This window comes from Adiantum capillus-veneris, chromosome 16 (assembly GCF_014529385.1).
Source record: "Adiantum capillus-veneris isolate H3 chromosome 16, ASM1452938v2, whole genome shotgun sequence".
Lineage (NCBI taxonomy): Eukaryota > Viridiplantae > Streptophyta > Polypodiopsida > Polypodiales > Pteridaceae > Adiantum > Adiantum capillus-veneris.
Genome location: NC_140946.1, coordinates 152,564,673 through 152,587,907, shown reverse-complemented (window position 1 = coordinate 152,587,907; position 23,235 = coordinate 152,564,673). Strand labels below are relative to the sequence as shown.

At 46.5% G+C, this 23,235-nt stretch overlaps 1 protein-coding gene across 2 annotated transcripts in view; it reads left to right on the top strand.

Moving 5' to 3' along the window:
• Positions 1-1,248: 1,248 nt before the first annotated feature.
• LOC147440082 (putative magnesium transporter NIPA4) overlaps positions 1,249-23,235 on the top strand; it is a 48,765-nt gene continuing 26,778 nt past the window's right edge. Inside the window, exon 1 of one of the 2 annotated variants that reach the window (XM_086485753.1) lies at positions 1,249-1,652. In XM_086485753.1, the coding sequence (XP_086341879.1) occupies positions 1,484-1,652 (169 nt within the window). In that variant the 5' untranslated portion in view covers positions 1,249-1,483. The remainder of the gene's footprint in view (positions 1,653-23,235) is intronic. The other variant, XM_086485754.1, reaches the window with a different exon arrangement.

Below are 23,235 nucleotides of genomic sequence, written 5' to 3'. Positions count from 1 at the left end.
CCATTGTTGCTTGTAAATTGGGTCAATGTTTAAGTGTTTTTCATACATGCCTTGCAATTGGGGCCTTTACCCTATAAAGCGATAGAATTTAAAAAAAAAGATAGAGAAAGAGAGGGGGGGGGGGGGGGGGGGGGGGGGGGGGGGGGGGCATGGGAGATTCATGTATGCCCAAGCTTGTAGCCAAAGAAATGTACATGTGTGTGCTTGTATATATATATATATATATATATATATATATAGAGAGAGAGAGAGAGAGAGAGAGAGAGAGAGATAACATATATATATATATATATATATATATAGAGAGAGAGAGAGAGAGAGAGAGAGAGAAAGAGAGGGGGAGAGAGAGAGAGAGAGGGATATATATATATATAGAGAGAAGGGGGGGGGGGATATAGATAGAGATATATATATAACGTTCTCTATCTCTCTCTCTCTATATATATATATAGAGAGAGAGAGAGGGGGGGGGGGGATATATATATATATATATATATATATATATATATATATATATATATATATATATATATATAGATAGATAGAGAGAGAGAGAGAGAGAGAGAGAGAGAGAGAGAGAGAGAGAGAGAGAGATCACCATATTTGTGCAAGGTTTTATTTCTCATCTGTCATGCCAAGGAGCTGGTAATGCCATATTAGTTTGAAGCACTCAAATGTTTGAGTTGATGACATGCAAGGCCACTCTTAATAGAGACATCAAAAAGAAGTTATCCACATGGAAAAATTTTGGTGGCAGTAATTAACAAGCTCTCACACTGTAAGACCTTATGTAGGCCAAAAAGACCCCTCTTAAGTGGGAAGTCTACCAATAGGAATAAGGTCCTTTTGCAACAAAAGTTTAGCTTAGCTGGAGTAGCAATAAGGTTCACTCAACACGAGGTGTGGGTCTCATTTTCCCATCCCTCACCTTCTTGAGTTGGTCCGCAGCTTAAAACAATTGCTAGCCAAAGGGCATTGTCAACAATCTCAATAGTGGAAGGCTTGTCAATAATGCAAGAGGTTAGCATAGCCTACCGTTGGTAACAAATCTGGACGGTATCTTTTCAGAGAGGTGATTCCTTCTAAGTTCTAGCCTTGAAGAGCCTATTGGGGCCCAGGCGATAAAAATAACGTGCTTCCGGATGTAAAAAAAAAAGAAAAAAAACGTGCTACTAGACATAAGCCTATATTTGATTGTAAAATATTTTTCATGAACTTAAGTAGGTTTCTGCATGCCAAATCACTGAAATCACTTTTGCTCTCCTCCACGAGTGGACCAGCCACGATTTCTTTACAATAGAAGCAGGTACAACCAGAAGAAAACGCCGCTCGATCTGATCCAGTCTTCCAGGGAGCTGCGCCCCGACAGAAACGGGCAACGGAACAGTGGCGCGCACGAGATCTTGCGGGCGATGGAGAGCTTGAGTTGAGCTCTGATTTGTAGTTGGGCGCCCACAGAACGAATTCGGTTCCTACAAGAGCTATGGCAGAATCGTCTAGTGGCGATGCCTCCTCTTCTTCGTTTATGTACATGACCTCCGACAATGTGAAAGGTCTTATTCTCGCTCTCTCCTCTAGCCTTTTCATCGGGGCCAGTTTTATCATTAAGAAGAAGGGCCTAAAGAAAGCTGCGTCATCAAGTGTTAGAGCAGGTTAGTATCCATATAATTTTTCTATCTTTCTTACCTTGGTTTTTGTACCACGTATGTGTGCCCAGGGAGATCAGGGCGTACAGTTGCAAGTTTTGGGGAGAGAATACGGCCTTAAATGTCACCTATAAAATCATTTCCATGTAATGTTGTGTATGGGTCGACTGCTCTTGAACTATTGCTATTGCTATTAAACACAATTAAGAATCTGCAAAATTCTCAGGAGTTGAAAGCCTTGTCTGGAAGTATATGTTGCGTGCATATGGTTCCTTTAATTCGGCAGTATGCAGGTTTTATGGCTCTTGTTTGGGTTTGGTTTGCAAAGAAAAGGATGCATTGGGATGATTACGATTTTACTTATGTGCATTGGGATGATTAGGATTTTACTTATGTGCTTGATATGCCTAAGAAGTGTAAAACGTTGAGAGGAATGATGAAGCTTGGGGTGCTCGTGATGGGGGAGCTCAAATGAAAATATAGCTTTGATTTCATGGTGAACTTCATTTGAATGGTTACTACTTGGTTGCTTAGCTACTTGCTTCTTTGGGTGTCTCTTAGAGAACATTCCTTACCCCTTGTGGTTATATAGAGAGATGGTTACTTTTAGGGGGAGAGAGAGAAGAACATTGCAATGGGGTTTCAACCAGTCCTCTCATGGGCCTCTATTTCTTAACCGGAGTGGTATCTGCTTCTTTATTGCATAACTGTGTGTACAAGAGATTGTAACTTGATTCTAACGCAATGATGAGTGTATTTATGATGTCGATCCAACAAATTGATGGCTTTGCACCTAGATCCAACAAATAGATGGCTTTGCACTGAGTGTTTGGCTGGTGTGAGTGAGGTCAGACCCTTAGATCTAGGCTGAAAATGACTCTCAATGGACTGAAATGGTAGATCCTTGGAACCGATGTGGTTTAGCGCTGCGGAGAGACTGCCTTGGCTTTCCCTCTTGGCCATGATTCTCTACCGAGGCCTCTTGTTTCGGGCTGTGAATACCCGGCACAACTACCTTTTTGAATGTTGATTTGAAGGCCTTTTACTGGCTAACAATCTTTTCAGTTTTGTGGCCAGAGGGCTGCAAAAACACAAGTCTCAGCCCTGTAGAGAGATCTTCGCTGGCTGCTGAACGCACGTAATACTTGACTGAGGACTAGGGGTGTCACAAACTGCTGACATGTCAAACCATTGAAGACCCAGAGGGTTAGACCATCGTTATAGGGAATGTGTCACAAGACGGGCACCACGTGCCCAATAGAAAAGAACAGACTGAACAGACTTTTAGCACTTCATTAACAATTGAACTGAGAGAGAGAGAGAGAGAGAGAGAGAGAGAGAGAGAGAGAGAGAGAGAGAGAGAGAGAGAGAGAGAGAGAGAGAGAGAGAGAGAGAGAGAGAGAGACGAGACGCGACACGGAGTGGCGGAATTCCACCCCAAAGAGTATTGGCCCCAAACCTTGGCGCCCCTTTCGGTATTTCTTTATATTGCATCAACTCAGTACAAGCCGGTACTCTAGACTTTGCACCTTCTCCAGGAAGCATGCCAGAGAATGAGCCCTAACCTCATATTTAAAGGCCCTTGGCCTGAAAAGCAGTTTACATGAAAAGCCTCCAAACTCAAAAGCTTCTGGTCCAAAAGCAAAGCCAAAAAGCTGCCAGCGTAAATCACGGAAATCAATACAGCCTACCACATCATCAACCAGCGCAAAACGCGGAAATCCGTACAGCTTGCTACATCATCATGCCAGTGCAATTTTCGGAAATCTGCCACATCATCAGTTTTTTTGCGTGTGTGCGGGTCCTGCTTTATTTTAATCCTTTATGTCACTAGGGGCCCCATCGAACGGGGTCCCCATAAGTTGGTAGGACTTCTTCTTCTGTTACTTGTTCTTCTTAAGGTTTAGGCCCCTCCGTCGACATCTACAAGTTGGCTTCCTTCTTCAGGGCTTTGACACGTCAGCAGTTTGTTACATCTCCCCTTCTTGAAAGAGAGTAATCGTCCGCGATTACAGCGTATCTGCAAAACAACTCAAGTTAGCTCAAAAATTTCCGAGGGACATTCTGAGGGACAATCAGTTTTCTCTTTTTGTTAAGGAGTTAGCTTCTCCTTTCGGCTCTTTTGATCAAGGATTTAGCTTCTTCTTTCGGCTGTTTTGATCAAGGAGTTAGCTTCTCCTTTCGTCCAGATCGGAACTCTTGATATTCTGGCGTAGTAAAATTAGCCATCACACCCAGACCGTACTGATCTTCCACGGGTGTCTTGATGCGCTAAAATTACATACCCAGGCAGTCTCATCCAATTAGGAATATTCAGTAGTTGACACATTACAATGCAACACAAATGCTTACATATGCATGTTACAAGACACAACAAACAGCGCCGCTGAGGGCTCCCCCGAGACAAACAGTCTGTGGTATGAAGCTACTCAACGACTACCTAGTCATTCCCCCTGCAAATAACCTAAAAAGGTCTGGGCCATGAGCTCAAAGGACTGTACAACCAAACGCTCCCTAGACCGCAGTCTGCGTCACTTGGAGGTTCAAGCATACAACCAAACGCTCCCAGGCATCGGCCTGCGTCGTTCGGAGGTTTTCTAGCATACAGTAGAACGCTCCCCAGGCATCGGCTTTCGTCATTCCGAGGTTTTCAAACATATAATGAAACGCTCCCCAAGCATCGGCCTGCGTCGTTCCGAGGTTCAAACAATACCAAAACAGTATTTCTCACTTCTCGACGTGGGAGTAAAATCACCAATCATTGAAACCAGTATTAAAACCAGAGATAAACAGTTCAAATCGGCACCAAGACAGGTCAAAACAGATACCATCCATTTCAAACAGATTCCAAACAAGATCACCAAACAAGATCTCAGACAGATTTCAAACTTAAAAAGCAATCTCGACATTAGCCGAGCTCGAAAAGTCGACTGGCTTTCCATCCTGAAACCTGCACCAAAAATTAGGGTTAGGTTCCTTCCATAAGGTCGTAAACAACCACAACATGGTCCATCAACTCTTGGACAGACAGTGTTCCTCTGGCGGCGACGGTAGTCCCAACTTCCAAGGCATAGCAATCACACCGAACCTCCAAGGTCATGAGCTCGTGAAAAGACGTCTACTTAGAGATGTCGAGAAATTTCAAAATATAATCTGCCAGGGTTTCCATGGCAAACATTTCAGGATACCCCACTTTGCTAGAAGTTGCACTCCGAAGGTAGATGTCAGAAACCATATAACTTCGGGCAAAAATTTTCTTGAAAGCTTGCCAAGTACTTGGAAGTGTGCTGCTTGGTACCTATCAACATCTGCATAGCACTGCCTCTAAGAAAAGCACTGCCTCGAAATAAATCTTGGATCCTTCTCTTGTAAGTGATCTTTATGGCTTATGCCCTGTAAGACATGAGCGGTGAAGACGGAGCGTGCCCAATGCGTGATGAAGTAAGGGTGTGAGTGGCTAATAAGTCCCGCTTGGAGGGCGAGGATACCTCGAATAAATTGCAGAAGTCTCTGGTTTGCTCTGTCTACTCTTTTGTGGGACCGGTATGCTTTCAAAAAAGCACATGCCTGATGCTCTGATACCACTGTCACAAGACGGGCACCACGTGCCAATAGAAAAGAATAGATTGAACAGACTTTTAGCACTTCATTAACAATTGGAATGAGAGAGAGAGGGACGACACGCGACACGGAGTGGCGGAATTCCACTCCTGAGAGTATTGGCCCCAAACCTTGGCGGCCCTTTCGGTATTTCTTTATATTGCATCAACTTAGTACAAGCCGGTACTCTAGACTTTGCACCTTCTCCAGGAAGCATGCCAGAGAATGAGCCCTAACCTCATATTTAAAGGCCCTTGGCCTGAAATGTAGTTTACATGAAAAGCCTCCAAACTCAAAAGCTTCTGGTCCAAAAGCAAAGCCAAAAAACTGCCAGCGTAAATCATGAAAATCCGTACAGCCTGCCACGCCATCAGCCAGCGCAAAACGTGGAAATCCGTACAGCTTGCCACGTCATCATGCCAGTGCAATTTTTGTAAATCTGCCACGTCATCAGTTTTTTATTTTTTATTTTGCGTGTGTGCGGGTTCTGCTTTATTTCAATCCTTTATGTGGACACCCATTTTTGGGCTTCCTATTCCCACTTTTACGTCCCCACTTACCGTCCCACCCTCTTTTTTACACTAAAAATCCATTTGAGCCCCTCCCCCGTTCCTCGTCCCCAAACACGTTCCTTGTGACTATAATTTTCATGTCTCCATTCCCCGTTCCCATTCCAACTTCCTGTTCCGAATCCTCATTTTGTGTTTCAAACGTGAGTATTTGAATGTAACATGCTTGGACACTCCAAGTGAGAAATCAATAGCAACACACAAACAAACTGGCTTCAAAGACTGGCTCCCCTCTTGGTATCTTTTTATTATTTCTTTTCTCAAAGTACAACTCCCGAGGGTCCATCTCTGTCACAAATCAGCCCTAAAAGTGAGGGGCCTAACACGAATCAACCCTAGAAAGTGGGGTGCCCTTCTTTTTATAAGCCAAGGATTGGACAAATGAAATGCCAAAGGTCAGACAATTGAAAAGCCAAGGGTCAAGGGCACCCAAAAGGCTAGGCTTTTACCTACATAAAGACCTCTTGAGGGCATTTGTGTGGATCGCAGTTTTGGGTGATCTCTCTCTTTGAGCTTTTCTTGAAGACGACAAAGGCTTGAGTCTTGTGAAGATCAAGAAGGCTTTGAGCACTTGTGACAACAACTTGTATTGGCCATCTTTTGCAATATTAAAGAAATACCCTTCGGGGGTGCTCGTCTTGAGGGCCAACGCTTTTGGTCCTAGATATTGAGATGTTGATGGGATCTTATTGTAGGTGCCTAGATGTGCGAGGCTACAGGCTGAAAATGCAAAACGCTAGGGATGTTGAATGGGATATGTGATTGTGATGAGGCTATGGGCTGCTAATGTTGGTGATGGCTGAAAACTGAATAACGCTGGCTGATCTGCTCCCTTGGGCTGAAAATTGAAAACACTAGTATTGATAGCTAGATCTGCAATGGTGCGGCGAGGTTACGGCTGAAAACTGAAAACGTTGGTGCTGGTGGGCTGATCTGGTGCAAAAATGCCAGAGATGTTGAGGTATTGCAGGTACTTGATGCTGGTAGTGAGGGTACTAACTTATGCTTAAGAAGTGACTCCTAGGGTCACTTATATATGGGATTTAAGGTGGGTCGGGCAATGCCAATAAAATCCCACAATCTCTAAAATGTCACTTATTAATGAGTTAATAAACTTACTTTTAAGAAGTGCTTCAAATGCAAGTGAATACCTAGGCTAGCTACTAATGCAACTGTATAGGAACACTCCCCAATGCCTACACCTAGCGGACACTGGTTGTGCTCGTGTGCAATCAAAGGGTATGCAACTAATCTAAAGTGCCTGGATATGCACGTCATGCGTACAGGCTCACAATGATGTCAGAACACTTCCTAAGCTGTCCTAAACCCTAGAAATAGGAGTTAGCTTGTCCCCATGCACATAGGGTTAGATGTGCACATGACATGGCTAGATTAAATGATTGAAACAGTGTTCACTGTGAACAAAGTGTGTGATTTTATGAATTGCATGCTATATGGATGTACTGTCTTGTGGGGATGGTCATGGGTAAGGTTTGCTTGATTGAAACACGTGAAAAGAAAGGACATAAATCTGATGGTAACAAGATTAGTAGATCAAGACATCCATAAAAAGATTAGCACAATGTGGATGTGATTGCTAGATAGGTTACAATGATCATGATTTGTATCCGAGACCCTCGACAGAAATGTGATTGATCAGTGAATGATGTTTTTGTAAAAGTGGTGGATTGTGCATGGGTACATAGAGTCATTGTAAATTGAAGAAAGTTTCCGTTCTTTGGCTGTTTTGCAGGCGTAATCGAGGGTGATAACAATTCTTTCAAGAGGGGGGATTGTCACAAAGTGATGATGTGGCGTGCCCAATTGGAAAGAAGTGGCCGAGAGGACAAGGGAAACTAACCCAAAAGAAAAGAGGAAGTTTTGAACCTTGAAGATCTAGGCGAGAGGTCTAAAGGGGGTCAGGAATTAGAAAAACCTACCAACTTAAAAGAACTTATGAGCTCCCGTCGAGAGGCCTGACCCAAAAATATCGAAAGCTTACGTGGCACAGCTGTACGGATATTCGCGATTTGCTAATTTTGCAGATTTTGTGTAAAAGCTTTTGGATGCAATGCTTTTGGATCAGGTGTTTTGGGGCTCTGCTTTTGAGCAACCCTTGTAAGTTTATAAGTGCCCTTGGGGACACTCTTCATGCGAGCATCTGGACGCAGTCTCGGAGAGTTTGAAACCTTTTTGTACGTTAAGCACAGAAGGTGAATCGCAATAGCAAACACTTCTACTTGAAAAGAGAGAGAGAGAGAGAGAGAGAGAGAGAGAGAGAGAGAGAGAGAGAGAGAGAGAGAGAGAGAGAGAGCAAACATGAGACACAGGAAGGCGGAATTCCTTCCCTAGAAGCGTTGGCACTCAAGACGACCGCCCCCGAAGGGTATTTCTTTTATATTGCAAAAGATGGCTAATACAAGTTGTTGTCACAAGTGCTCAAAGCCTTCTTGATCTTCACAAGACTCAAGCATTTGTCGTCTTCAAGAAAAGCTCAAAGAGAGAGATCGCCTAAAAATTGGTGATCGACGCAAATACCCTCAAGAGGTGTTTATATAGGTAAAAAGCCTAGCCTTTTGGGTGCCCTTGACCCTTGGCTTTTCATTTGTCCGACCTTTGGCTTTTCATTTGTCCAATCCCCTGCCTTATAAAAAGAAGGGCACCTCACTTTCTAGGGTTGATTTGTGTTATGCGCCTCACTTTTAGGGCTGATTTGTGACATACCCCCTGTTGAAAAAATAGTAATCGTCCTCGATTACGTAAGGTGCAGCGGAAGTGAGTGTTGGACTTTGCTCAAGATGAGTACTCAGAACTGTGCTCAAGGGTTCCTTTTACTTACGGAAGGGAGAGCCTTCCGTTCCTTTAGTGAGAGAGTGCAAATGATCACAAACAAAGTGGAAACACTGTGAATGAAGGTGCTGAGACTAAGAGATAGAGAAGAGAATACGACACCAGAATGTTGTCAAACCCTCCTCCAAGGGCCCCACTCTCTCTGGCGAGAGAGGTCTATGCTATTGATTGCACAATCCTTGTACAATGGTCTAAATGGAATGGACTTGTTGACGATGTCGACGACGATGATGACGACGACAAAATGCAAATCTTGTATCTGCTGAATTATGATTCCATGTCGGTGACGAAGGCAATGATGACGACGCAACGACGATGTGCTGAAAACGTAGATGCTGGAATTTGCGAATAGCGGGCTGAATCTGCAAACGCTGGCTGATCTGACCGTGCGGCGAGGATCTACTGTGGGAAGGTGAGATTTGCGAGGTTTGGGGGTTTCAGTACGGAGTCTAACTGCTTAAAATGCAAAATGCTGATGCTATGGCCTGAATTGTCGCCTGGAATTTGCAAAACTCTAGACTGAGCTGCAATTTGCAAAAACGCCAGGCTGTCTTGTGATCCGCAAAAACGCTAGTGCTGATCTGTTGTTGTTGAAAATGCCAGGCTGATCTGCAAGGAAAAACGCTGGCTGGTCTTTGTGGCTGAAAACGCTAGGTTCCCTTGCCGGTCTTGCTGAGAACGTGCACTGCCAGATGCTATCTGCTGCCTCTTTTGCCAGAAAGTGCTAGCGCTAGTTTTCTTATATATCTCCTTAGCCAATTTGCCCTACCCAATTTCCCAACAAAGTCACTTAATAATGATAAGTGAAAAATGGCTAAAATATGGAAAATAGGTTCTGTGTACTGTAAAATGCTCCTAATGGAATCTGATGGTAATGTTGATGATCATGCTGTGTGCAACGAGAGGAAATGCAACTACTCTAAGTGTCTGGACATGCACCGTTTGCGACCGAACAGACTCCCAAAGGTGCTAGAAAACTTCCTAAGCTGAACTGAACCCTAGTCATAAAGTAGCTTGTCCACATGCACATAGGGTTAGATGTGCACGTGACATCCCCTTCTTTTTAAAGTGAGGTACTGGTACCGAACTGTATGGCGTCGAGGGAGATCGCCAACAGCGTCTGGATGAATCCTGGGAAGGACTCTTCACTGGCGTACTCTGATGTGTGGGTCGAGCGATACTTGAACTTCATAAAGGTCTACAACTCTTGCTTCTTTGGGCCGTGCCAAAAGCGACACAAAGTCATCTGTGGCTGCGTCAAAGCTCCAACTTCGGCTATAGTCGTGTATCTACCTTCTTCAAGAATCTCCTAGGAGGAAAATTCCTGAACCACTTCCAATACAAAAACATGAACATACCCATTCCATGTAAAGTGATTGGAAAAATACGAGACTTCCTAAAAAACTGTGCATGCAATGCAGATGAACAAAGTGACAGAGTGCCACACCGTTCATCAAACACACGCAAAAAATGGGGTCGAATCTTGACTTTTTGATCTAAATCATATCAACTGTGGCAAATCACAATGGAAATGTTGATGCTTGATGCTCAATCCTTTTTGTGCTCTTTCAGATACTGTGTCATGCCAAGGAAGAGACATGGAATATGAATTACTTGAATGCAAACATTTCATCTTTTCATGATACATTCGTGCTCATTCATGAATGAATTGTGTTCATCGTACAATATGTCATGCCTATGAAAAGTGATCACATAAAGACGGTGACTAAAATACAGGAAACCATCACGAATGAAACACTCGAACAATGCGTACTGACTAATCATGCGCATACACAATACATCTTGTGGGGGTTCCTTACATCTTGACTTGAGCTTCAAGATTGGTTCTTCGTGATTGATTGAATCTGCAATGAGGTTAGCTTCATTAGAAAAAGCATTAACTAAACCATCATCCTTCCGAACAATCACATCTTTATCCTGCAAATCATCATCATTGTGAATAATTACATCTTTATCATGCAAAACATGTGTCGTGCTTTGGAGAAGACAAGACTGAGAGAGTCTCCTTCTCCTGATTCTTTTCAATCTTCGCCTGCACATTAGAAATGAGAGAGGAAGAATGAACAACTTGCTCCCCACGAATGAAAATGGGAGAGTCACTCTTGGCATTGAAAGTGAAAGTATTAGCTGCCCAATCAATGAGAGGGTTATGCTCACGAAACCATCGAATGCCTAAAAGCACATCACATCCTGAAAGAGGAGAGACTACAAATTTTCTGCGGAAGGACGCTTGTTGAACAGTGAACAGAACATCAAGGCACTCTTGCGTGATGAGAGTCCATACTGGGAGCGAAGCCCGACACCTCGAAAGGAGATGTCTTGCTAACCTCCAAGCGGGCTCTTTCGACAAGAGTCACTAATCACATCATGCATACTGCCTGGGTCAAACAATATGACAAACCGTTGAACCTTCACATGACCATAACACTTAATGAGAGACTCATCAATGGGAGGATCATGAGAAACTTGGGCCACACTCGTGTTCTCATTTATGGCATTAACAGAGGATGTGGGTTTTGTGGGTTCTTTAGATTCGTTAGATTCAATCTTAGGACATGTTCTTTTTATGTGACAATGATAACATCGACCCTCCTTAGAATAAAGGCTTTGTTCTTCTGACGTGATGTATCCTCCTAAATTCTATGTGCTGCTTTCTCATCTGGAGTGAGCTTAGATTTAGCAATTGTGTTAGCTTTACCCTTAGATTCATTGTGTGAGTTCTTTTCTGAGAGACTAGAGGAAGATTGGTTATAAGAGTTACCATTCTTACCAATCTTACCGTTCTGCGGGTTCTGAGGATTCTGAGAGGTACTTTGAGAAGTCTTGTTCTCTTTAGGCTTTCCCTTATTGTACTTCATCTCCTGCGCGAGAGCAATCGCTACCGCCTTGTTGAGATCAACGGGACGGGGTTGTTGGAATGTGCTTCTCGACTACTTGATGATTCGCCTACGTCCTTGAGTGGCTCGGACTTCGAGGTGAGAACCTGTAAGACCAACTCTTGCATGCGTTGATCTCTTTGCGCCTCAGGTTCTAATTCCAAGGCCGCTCGTCTTTCTTCGGCCTCCATGCGTGCTTGCTCACGCTCACGCTCCATGGCTACCCTTCTTTCTTCGGCCTCCAAGCGCGCTTGCTCGCGCTCGCGATCAAAGGTGGCGCGTTGCGTCTCTTGTTGGTACATCAGATCCATCATCGACTTGACCAAAGCCTCCGTAGGATTTGGTGCAAACCATGGCGTAGATGGGGAAGGATGAGGATCGGAAAAACCTCCTGGTGGGGAAAATTCTTTGTCACCACCTCCATGCTCATCACCTTCATGCAAAGTATCCATTCCGCTTCGGGTATGACCATACATTGAGATCTTGGGTTCTTAAGTTCACGAGGAACTTGGGTTCTTGAGGGTCTTGGGTTCTGGGGTTCTCGAGTCCTCGAGTTCTTGAGTTCTTGAGGTTCGTCTTTAACTTGCAATCTATGTTAGAGAAGGATCTTCTCTTACTCGAGCTCATGAAGTAGCTTGTCCACGTACACATAGGGTTAGATGTGCACGTGACATAAATCATCAAGATAGAATGCTGCAATCATTCCATCCAATCATACTCAATCACATTAGTCAAAATGAGAGAATAAAAGAACAATCTTAAATGGGGCTTCCTTGTCATGTACGGATTGTGATTTTTTAGGCGAACTTCACCAATGGCAGATATTTGTCCATAAGCATTTCCAAATCCACGTCGCTCGAATCCTCATATCTAGCAAAAGGATGACTTGCTTTGTCTTCAAGACTTCCATAATGAGCATCATAGAAACTGTCACCAACGTGTGACTACTATCTATCCTTTTTGTTGATTTCTTTCTTATTATTTATTTACTTTCACTTTTTGGAAACACCCCTCGGGAAATCTAACTGCCCTGCATTGCATAGCTAGTGTGGAACTGTCCACTGTTCAGAGGGAGTCCAGGCCTGAGGGCAAGAGAGCAATAAGGTTGGACAAGGACTATGGTTAGCCAAAGTGGGGTCATTGACTAGCCAAAGTGGAATCCTTTGCTACAGAGGCTACATTTCAGTTCTGGGTGTGGCTGCATTGTACAAAGGGGGTCAGATGACCTAGAAAGATACAATGGCAGCATCTCCTAAAATTTAGGGAACTGCTATTTTGGGACTTGAAAATGTATTTGCGTCATTACCTTCGGAATGACAAGGAGAACATTTTCTTACTCTGCCGTGAAGTCAACTGGGCAAGCGGTTGGGAGATTTTTAGGCGGCAACCCCGAAACGGGAAAATGCTTGTAAATGCGCCAAGTGGCACATTCTGGTGCACTTTCCTCATGCATGGAGAAGTGGCGCTGAATTTTAAGCTGGGAGAGGCTCATTTTCAGATTTTGTCACAGGTTAAGAGCTATGGAGTGCTTGCTTTCCCTCCTATGTATAGTGCGGTGCCAGGAGTGATGCCCTGCACGCTACGCACTGCCCTCCCTCTCCCCTATGGAAGTATGTTATGCCCCTCTAGTGGGCTTTTCATTTGACCAATGTACAGATGTGTGGGTTCATGCGCGATTGCCGAGGCAAGAGCCTCTTGCACAAGTACTGGATTAGCTAGCGGCTAATCCCCCCACAGGTACAGGTGAATTCGGAGAGGTTTCACGCCAGAAATCTCGTCCGATTCAAAGGGCAAGTAGCCCTACAGGTGCGGGAGCTCGAGGACTTGCTACGGATGCGACCGGCACGCGAAACGGAGCCCGAAACAGTAAATTACAGCCTGCTGTGTATTTTTTGCAGGTTTAGGGTTTTGGCCCTAAACGGTCCCTAATACCCCGAGGAGGTTCGGGGACGCGAGGGGACCGTTGTACAGGTGATCTGGTGCATTTTGGGGGCTAAAAACAGAGAATTCAGCGTGCTGCAGATTCTCGCCAGGTTTTGCAAAGTGCCCGTATGCGTCGGGAAAGTCAGTCAATGCGTGGGAATACTGACTGTGAAGGGTCCTAGTACAGTTATGCTGTCGAAATCGGGCCGGAACAGTTGAAATTCAGCCAAGTTTGTGCGGGGCAGCTTGTAGGGAACCACAGCGTTTATTCCCTCTTTTGAACAATAAAGAAATACCGAAAGGGGCGCCTAAGTTAGGGGCCAATCTGTTGTCGGTCTACTCATACAGGTGCAATCTAGCAGCCTGTATCCCTCTCCCCTTTGTTGTGTCTTGAAAGTACAGGTAAAGTGGATGACAAATTAAATGGGTGAAAGCAAATAAGGTTTAAGTTTAAAGTCTACCGCCGTTTTTGGATTGAACAGATCGGTTACATGGTTCCATCGACTGGATGAAATCACTTTTTCCCATCGAAGTGAGCCTTGGTCAGTTTGGGCTTGAAAACACAGGGGATTATAGACCAGACACAGGGAATTGCAATTATGGCTGACAGACCAGATGATGTGACTGAAGAGGTTTCTTCTTCACAGGGTCAACAGACACATGAAGTGGGTGAGTCTTCAAGACCACCATAGACGGATGATGATATATTGAGGACCCAGTTGGCTACTGCTGTGGCTATGCTCACACAAGTAATGCAGAACCCGAGGTTTTTAGCCTTTCTGCAATCTCCTGTTCCGTCTCAGCAAGTTGGGTCACTGGATTATATTCAAAATCCTGTTAAGGCTCAAGCACAGGTGATTCATACTGCACAGTCAATGGAAACACCTGTACACTTGACGGAGAACATGCAGTCTCCACAACCTGTGCCTAAGGTGCAAGAACAGGTGGCTGAGATGCTAGTCTTTCAAGCTGTATTAGTTCAGCCAACCACTTTTCAGCAGCCTATAGCTGGTTCTAATGGGCAGGGAAGCAACCTACAGGCTATGCAACAAGTCTTCCCACCACCTTCAGTACACCTTGGCTATTTTAGAGGTGGATCGATATTCCAGAGCATGGCTGGTCATGCACTTGGAAATCAGTTTTACACGCCAGGAACAGTGTTCGGGGGTGCTCAAACGATGATGCCCAACCCCATGTATGGTGTCATGGGCATGCTACCAGGGTTTCAAAGCACTCAGGGCCAATTTGGGATGCCACAGGCAAATTTTGGTATTTTGGTATGGCTGGAATTACAAATCAGCAGCCAAATATGGCATTTCCAGGTTAACTTAATTGCGGTCAGGGAACACAAATGAACCCTAGCAGTGTTCCCATGTTTCAGTCACTTCCATACGACAATTTAACGCCGCTGGAGAGGCCAACTCCGTACAAAGAAGGTGGCAAAGGTGTGACTTTCACGACCTTTACGGGGTTTGATGACAGGAAGAAGGCTCTCTCATTCCTCCAGCAGTTTGACAAGGCCTATGCAGGGGGAAACTTTACAGAGGCTTCAAAGGTCCGCAAGGCAGCCACTTTCTTGACAGGGAATGCGGGACAATGGTGGACAACTTTATTGCTTTAAGGGCAAGCTTCGTCCACATGGATTTACTTCAACCAGATTTTTGCAGCAGCATGGTTATCTGATGACTTTGAAGATGTGATGATAGAATGGCACCAGCTTAATGCTGCCACTTGCAAGAATCTGGATGACTACAATCGGAAGTTTTGGAAAGCTCTACTTCCAGTAACTTCCTATAGGTTTGTGCCATTGACAGAACAGATTGAAAAATACTGTTGTGGCCTACCCAAAGGATTGAGAAAATACTACACGAAGACCAAAGTCACTACTTTGACGCAGCTCATCGAGGTAGCAAACACTGGCAATGGTTTGCTCAAGGGAGAAGATTGTGAATTCAATATTGGCGTCAAGGAAGGATCAGCCAAGAAAAATTCAGCAAAGAAGTATGTTCCCAAGGAGTTTCCTAAAGCGACTCAGGAGCCAGCCAACGCAGGGAAAGACAAAGCTACGACTAAATCAGAAAAGGGACCAGCGAAGAAATGGAAAAGACGTTTTCCTCGCAAGTCGGAAGAGCAAAAGAAGGTCCCGAGGTCAGAGAACAAATGCTTCATCTGTGAGCGGCCTGGCCACATTGCTTACAATTGTCCCACCAAGAAAAGGCCAGCTGATTCTGAAGACAAGGAGGACAAGAAAGGAAAGAAGCCCATGGCTGGTCTAGTGCCAGATATGGTGGGCGACAAACCAAATTCAGATGCAAGTGAGCTTTGCAGAGCATGGGGAAAGGTCTGGGATCAAACAGTGCTTATCTTCTTTGATCCAGGTGCCAAAGCAAACTTCATTTCCCCAGAATTGGCTTCAAAGTTGGGAATCAGACCTGAAGAGATGGGGCATACAGCAGAGGCAGGTTTGGCATGTCTTGGCCATACAGAGGCTGTGACACCCATCATTGGAAAGTTGCGCCTACATATTCAGTCCTATGTAGATGCTGAAGAATTTTACATCATGCCACTGGACGGATGTGATGTGTTGCTAGGTATTCCTTGGTTGTTTCGTGTACAGGGAATCATGGATGCCTACAACAAAAAGATCACCGTACAGAGCAGGGGAAAGACTCACATTCTGGATGTAAAGCTTAAAGGGGAGTCTATTCCCACTGTATCAGCTTCTGCTATTACTTCTGTAATGAAAAAGCATCTTTCTGCGTACTTGGTTTTTGCACGTGAAGTGTCAGAATGTGATGAATCAAATTTATCTGTGCTAGATAAAGAAAGGTCAATGTTTTTACAACAGTATAGTGACTGTTTTTCCGATTCATTACCGTCCCAATTACCGCCAGAGAGACCCGAGGACCATGCGATAGATTTGGTGCCAGGCAGTAGCCCACCAAATAAGCCTCCGTATAGGGTTAGTGCGGCTTAGCAGAAAGAGATAATGGGCCAAGTACAGGAGCTGTTAGAAAAGGGGCTGATTCAGCCCAGTTCATCCCCATTCTGTTCTCTGGTGTTGTTGGTGCAGAAAAAGGATGGCTCATGGCGTATGTGCATCGACTACCGTGCACTCAACAAGAATACCATCGAGAATAGGTTCCCTATACCTAGAATTGATGATATTCTGGACAAATTAGGAGCAGCTATGTTTAGCAGGATAGATCTAAAGAGTGGGTACCATCAGATCCGCATTAGATCAGAGGATGTGCACAAGACTGCTTTTAGAACAACGTTTGGCCTTTACGAATTTTTAGTGATGCCCTTTGGTCTCACAAATGCTCCTGCTACGTTCAATAGGATGATGGACAGAATTTTTCGTCCACACCAGCAGTTTGTTGGTACATTCTTTGATGACATGATAGTCTACTCAAAGAATGAAGAGGAGCATAGGCATCACTTGGCCATTGTGTTCGAAGAGCTACGCAGTCATAGGTTGCTCATCAATGCAAAGAAAAGTGAATTTTTTCTGGAAGAGATCCACTTTCTGGGACACATTGTCTCAAAGGATGGTGTCAGAATGGATCCTACAAAAGTTGAAGCGATCAAGTCATGGCCAGATTTAAAGACGGTGCACGATGTCCGAAGTTTCTTGGGACTATACTCCTATTACAGAAGGTTAATCCGAAATTTCGCTGAGATTGCTTCACCTTTACATGCTCTTCAAAAGAAAGCAGTCACCTTTAGATGGACACAGAAAGAGATTTCAGCTTTTAAAATCTCTTAAAGGAAAAGATGACTTCAGATCCAGTCATTGTGTTGCCAGATCTTAGGAAGTCATTTGTGGTCCAGTGTGATGCCTGTGGTAGTAGCATTGGTGCAGTGCTAATGCAAGATGGCAGGGTAGTAGCCTATGAGAGCAGAATTTTGCAAGGGCCAGAGATGACCATGTAGGTCTATGAGAAAGAGTTACTGGCTGTGATTCATGCCCTCTTAAGTTGGAAACACTACCTGCTAGGTGCAGATTTCGTTGTCCAAACGGACCATCAGACCTTGCGATACTTCTTGACACAGACAAAGTTATCTGAGAAGCATATGCGATGGGCAAATATCTTGTCCATGTTCCATTTTCAGATTGTGCATGTGGAAGGCAAGAAGAACGTTGTGGCTGATGCCTTGTCAAGGAAGCCACAAATTTCAGCTGTGTCGATTCCTTATCATCATGCACTTGATGATATGAGGGAACAATATGAAAATGATGAAGATTTTGCAAGGGTCTTCGAGTAGCTAATGATGGACAACATCATTAACACTATCTTCTCAAAGATGGGTTCATGATGATGCATGGTAGATTGTGTGTCACAAAGCCATTGCGACGCAAAGTTATGGAAGAGAGTCATGTCCCACCGTATGCAGGGCATCGTGGTATTGATGCTATAGTTAAAGCGGTCGAGACATTCTTCTACTGGCCTACATTGAGAAGAGATGTAGATGCCGTTGTGTGAGAATGCCTAATTTGCCAGAAGGTCAAGTTTGACAGGCAAAAGGCACCAGGGTTATTGCAACCATTATCTATTCCAGATAAACCATGGGAAAGTATTGCTATGGATTTTATCTTTGATCTTCCGAGAACGCAGACAGGAAACGATGGTATTTGGACCATTATTTGCAGATTTAGCAAGCAGTCTCATTTTATTCCTGTCAGGAAGAAGATAAAACCAGATCAGATGGCACGCTTGTTTATGAGCAATATTTTCAAGTATCATGGCATGCCACAGTCGATTGTTAGCGACCGTGATCCACGCATGACAAGTTTGTTCTGGAGAGGCTTGTTTGAGAATATGGGCACCACGCTCAAATTCTCTTCGTCATTTCATCCTCAAACAGATGGGCAGTCAGAAGGCAAATTCTACTGTCCTAGATCTGCTGAAGTGTTATGTGTCAGAGCATAAAGGAAAGTGGGAGCAGTATTTGCCATTGGTGGAGTATGCATAGAATAATACAGTGCATTCATCAACTGGCAAGGCACCTTTTGAGATAGTTGAAGGTGGCAAGAAAGTTCCTCCCATACTGCATACAAAGGACAAGATATTTGAAGCAGATAAGTATGTTCAGGACATGGATGAAATGTACAAGAAGGTCAAAGTGGCCTTAGAAAAGACTGAGGCAAAGCAAAAGAAAGCAGCTGATCGTCACCGTCGTGAAGTGGTATATTCACTTGGTGATTGGGTGCTTTTACGCTTTGAAAAGGCAAGGTTAGAGAAGATGAAGGGCAAGGAAAGACTGCTTCCAAAGCTCAGCATGCGTTACTATGGGCCTTTTCAAGTGTGCGACATAATCAGTGATGTTGTATATAGGCTGAAATTGCCTGACAGTTGGAAGATTCACAATTCGTTTCATGTGAGTCTTCTTAGACTCTATGTGGGTGATGTGCCAGAAGATATGCCAGCTGAAGATCAGCCGGAAGTCGCGGAACTTGACGAGCAACTGGTCCCGGAACAGATTTTGGCACACAAAGAAAGGAAAGTGAAAGGCAAGGTTGCTAGGCGTTACTTAGTAAAGTTCAGAAACTATCCACCAATGGATGCTAAGTGGATGGAAGAAAGTGAACTTGCAGAGTCACCAACTGTGTTATCACTTTACCTTGAAGCCTTCGATTTGCAACCTTGAGTTTCAAAGCTACATGGATTGTCAGTGTGACAATGGCTTCTGAAACAAATGATGTACATGGTATTTAAAGTGAGCTCAAATGAAATACTTGTTACATGAATGTTAGAGCTGTACAGATTGTCAGTTTGGCAATTGCTCTTATGGAATGTCCAAAAGTTTTAACAAAAGGTATCTATTGACAAATCAGAGGCTCGCTGCTGCTGCACACCCCACCCCCCTGTTGCGCCATCATTGCCCCTCACCCCCCCCTCTCTCTCGCCCCCGCGCTGCCCCCTCGCCCTCTTGCTGCCCCCCTTGCCCTCGCGTTGCCTCCCTCTCCCAGCCCAGCCCGCCACCCTTGCCTCTGCTGCTCGCCGCCCTCGCCCCGTGCAGCCCCCAAGCCCGTCCGCTGCCCCCCCCCCCCCCGTCCTCATCGTTCTCGAAGGTCTTCTGCACCTGGCTCTGCAACACTTATTCTTCGGACAAGTGCTTGGCGTACTCGGTTGCAGAATTTCTTCACCGTCCGCTTCTTCGACTCAGCTGTAGACACAGATGGAGGCTCCAGCTCCGCCACATAGGGACTCGCCTGAAGCCCCCTCGCCCGACCCCGCTGAGCCCACCATTCGACTTACTCTTTCGCCGATAGAGCAAGCGAGCCTTGCCGCAAAGGTAGAGCGCTTACAGGTGACTTCTGTCATCTGCAAGGTTCTCGGCTCCCGTCCTAGCAGAGGAGAGCTGCGAGACCTTCTCCAGGCCCGCCTTCTCGCAGAGGTGGGCAAGATCTTGGATGTCCAGATTCTCGGACGGGGGTACTTCCAGATCAAGTTCGAGACTTCCGAGATGGCCTCCAAGGTTATAGCTATGAGTCCACTGGCCATCCGAGCATCACGCGCCCATTTTCGATAGTGGCGACATGGTTTTGACCAGACTTCGGATGTGCTAGTAGAGGAGGCAGACATCCCCATCTCAGTCTGCTTTCCGGGTTTACGGAGGGAGTACCTGCCACTTCTCTCCAGGATTGGCTGCCACTTCTCTCCAGGATTGGCTCCGTCGTCGGGACTATCCTGGAGACACCTCGTACGGCAGCATCAGTAACTGCCAAGGCGGCTGGCATCCCTTCAGTTCGAGTTTTGGTCAGAGATACCCACACGCTTCCGAAGGTCATCCTTCTGCCTCGGGTGAGTGGGGGTTGGTTTAGACAGAGTGTGGAGTACTCGGGTCTCCCGAACCAGTGCTTCATTTGCAGACAGTTGGGCCACCTAGCGAAGGCCTGTCCACGGAGGAGGCCACGACCTGCACCTCAGCCTTAGCCCTAGCCTGCCAAGGTTGGGCTGCAGCCACAGCCAGTGTCACAGCGCACAGAGTCAGAGCCACCCTCCGAGCGTGGGGCTCCAGCGGAGGAGGGGTGGCAGCAGGCTCGTGGCCGTCGACGCCATGGGCCACAACAACAGCCTGGCACTCAGAGTGGCCCTCAGGTGCCTACTCAGCAAGAGTGGGTTCCCACGGGGAACCGCTTTGGTCCTCTTGAGCAGGAGGAGCCCCCTACGCCAGCCTCCACCTCCGCTTCACCCTCGCCAGCCGCCCCACCTTCAGATTTCCCCTCCTCCTCCTCATCCCCTCCCCCGCCCTCTGCTCCCGCCCACTCCCCACCTCGCCCCCCTGTCTCTGTCGCCCCACCCCGCTTCTCTTCTTCTCCGTCCCCCTCAGCTCCTTCTCCCCCTCCTCCTGCTTCAGTACCACAGTCGACTGGTCCCTCGCCGACAGCTAGGAGATCTCTTGGCAGCGCCTTTGCCACGAGTCGCCTAGCGAGAGAGGGTCAGCCCTTCTTGCGGCCCCCTCTGTAGATTCAGACATCTTCCCTTGCAGCTATCCCTCGTGGTCTGACGAGCATTGACCTCCGACGCCGCTGGGATTTCTTCGATTACGGGTTCACTCGCTTTCTCGGCGATTCCGCAGCAGACCACGAGGGAGCCTGCTTCAGGGTCCACACTTTGCTCCTCGCCGCTAGGGGGACAGAGGCCTTGGACTCCGCAGTTGGTTTCTCCTTCCCCCTCTGTGGTAGGACCGAGATAGAGTGGTTCCTCGACTCAGTGGTTGGATGGTTGCATACACAGGTTCTCGAGTTCTCTCACCACATGGGAGAACTTGGAATTACAGATTTGCTGCAGACTTTGTGGCCACTGGCCAAGTTTGCGGTGACACCCCCAGACTCAGCAGGATGTAGGCACATTGTGGTGTACTTTTTTGCTGATACGCAGTGTTAACCTTGCTATGTATACATTCATGAGGACTCCTGGACAGAGGCGGTTGCTTTTTCGCATGGCTCGCTCTGCTTGGGCTTGGGCCAGGCACTCTCTGCAGTCTCGCCTATCTAGAGGACGCTCGGATGCGGTTTACTCCCCATCCAAGCCAGCCTCGAAGATAGCCCGTCTTGCTGCTGCGGTAGCATCTGCTCTCTCTCGCTCCCCATGAGGATCGTCTCGTGGAACGTGCAGGGACTAGGTGGGCCCCAGTTTCAGCGACAGCGGGGCCGATTGCGTCAGAAGCTTCAGCGTTGCCTTGTGGGAGGAGAGATTGATCTCCTTAGGCTTTAGGAGCACCATTTGTCTGAGAGCCGCATTCGGTGATGTGGTCAGATTTTGCGTGGACGTTATGATACCTTTTGGTCAGCTGCTTTTGGACCTGGAGGCATCCAGGGTGGGGTATGTATGACTATTGCGGACTCATTGCAGCAGGCCATTGTGGGCAGAGGGATTATTGTGCTAGGCAGGGCTCGGTGGATTACTATGCAGGTTCAGGGTGGCCTTGTGGGCTTCCTGAACATCTATGCGCCCAATGTGGTGAGTGCTCGTGCAGAGTTTTGGTCACAGATTGTTGAGTCTTTGCCACAGGTTGACCATTGGTGTGTAGGAGGGGACTTCAACATGTTGGAGGACCCTTCTGACAGGATCGGAGGTAGCCATGCTACTGTGCATGGAGTCGAGTTAGCAGCTTGGGAGAGGTTGTGTATGACTTTGAGGGTCTCGGATACATGGCAGCATTCTGGCTTTGTGAGGCCTCCAGAGAGTCTTGCCTTCTCTAGATCGGACCGCAGAGTGGGAGGAGTGAATCTATTGCGGATAGATCGCTTCTACACTAGTGACCACTTCAGTGACTTGGGGGAATCAGTGGGCATCCTGGCAGGGACATCCTTCTCGGACCATGCACCAGTGATCCTCACAGTGGCAGATCGGCAGAGGAGTGGGAGCACGATGCTTCGCATCCCAGAGCGGGTCTTGTTGGACTCAGCACTCAGAGAGAGGGTAGAGGCTCTCTGGACAGAGGGCATGGACAGCTAGGCTCTTCCTGCAGACAGAGTGGCCTTAGGCCTAGCTCAGCTTAGCCACTTTTTTCTCCAAGAGTCTCTGGCTCGACGAGCTGCAGCGAGAGAGGAGGAGCAGCGTCTCAGACGAGGCATTGCTTCACTACAGAGGATGCAGGAGCAGCATCCAGACAGTCCATGGTTGGAGGAGCAGTTAGAGCAGGCTCGACAGGAGCTTGCTTGCACAGAGGAGAGGCGCCATGAGTTTGCCTTTCACCGACAGGCATCTTAGTGGACTCAGGTGGGTGACAGACTGACCGGTGCTTTTTTTGAGACAGTGGGACCTCGGCACTCGCATGCCAAGGTCAATCAGTTGAGGAGACCCGATGGGTGAGTTGTTTGTGAGTTCGAGGATATGTGTGCAGTTGCTACTGACTTTTACCGTGAGTTACTGTCGGCTGAGCCCCAGTCAGAGAGACAGGATGCATGCAGGGAGCAGGTTTGGGCACAGATGCCTTGTCTAGTGACTGAGGAGATACGCCAGAGGCTAGAGATACCTCTTCAGCTTGAGGAGTTGCACACGGCTCTTAGGTCCCTCCCTCGTGGTAGCTGTCTAGGTGAGGATGGGCTGACTCCCAGCTTCTTCTTGGAGTACTGGGACCTGCTTGGCCCAAATCTTTGTAGTGCCTTTCAGTACATTCTGCACACAGGAGTGATGCCGGATAGCATGAGTGAGGGCCTGATTTACCTCATTCCAAAGGAGGGTGGCTCCTTGGATGAGATTCGACAGTGGCGCCCCATCACCATCCTCAACTCAG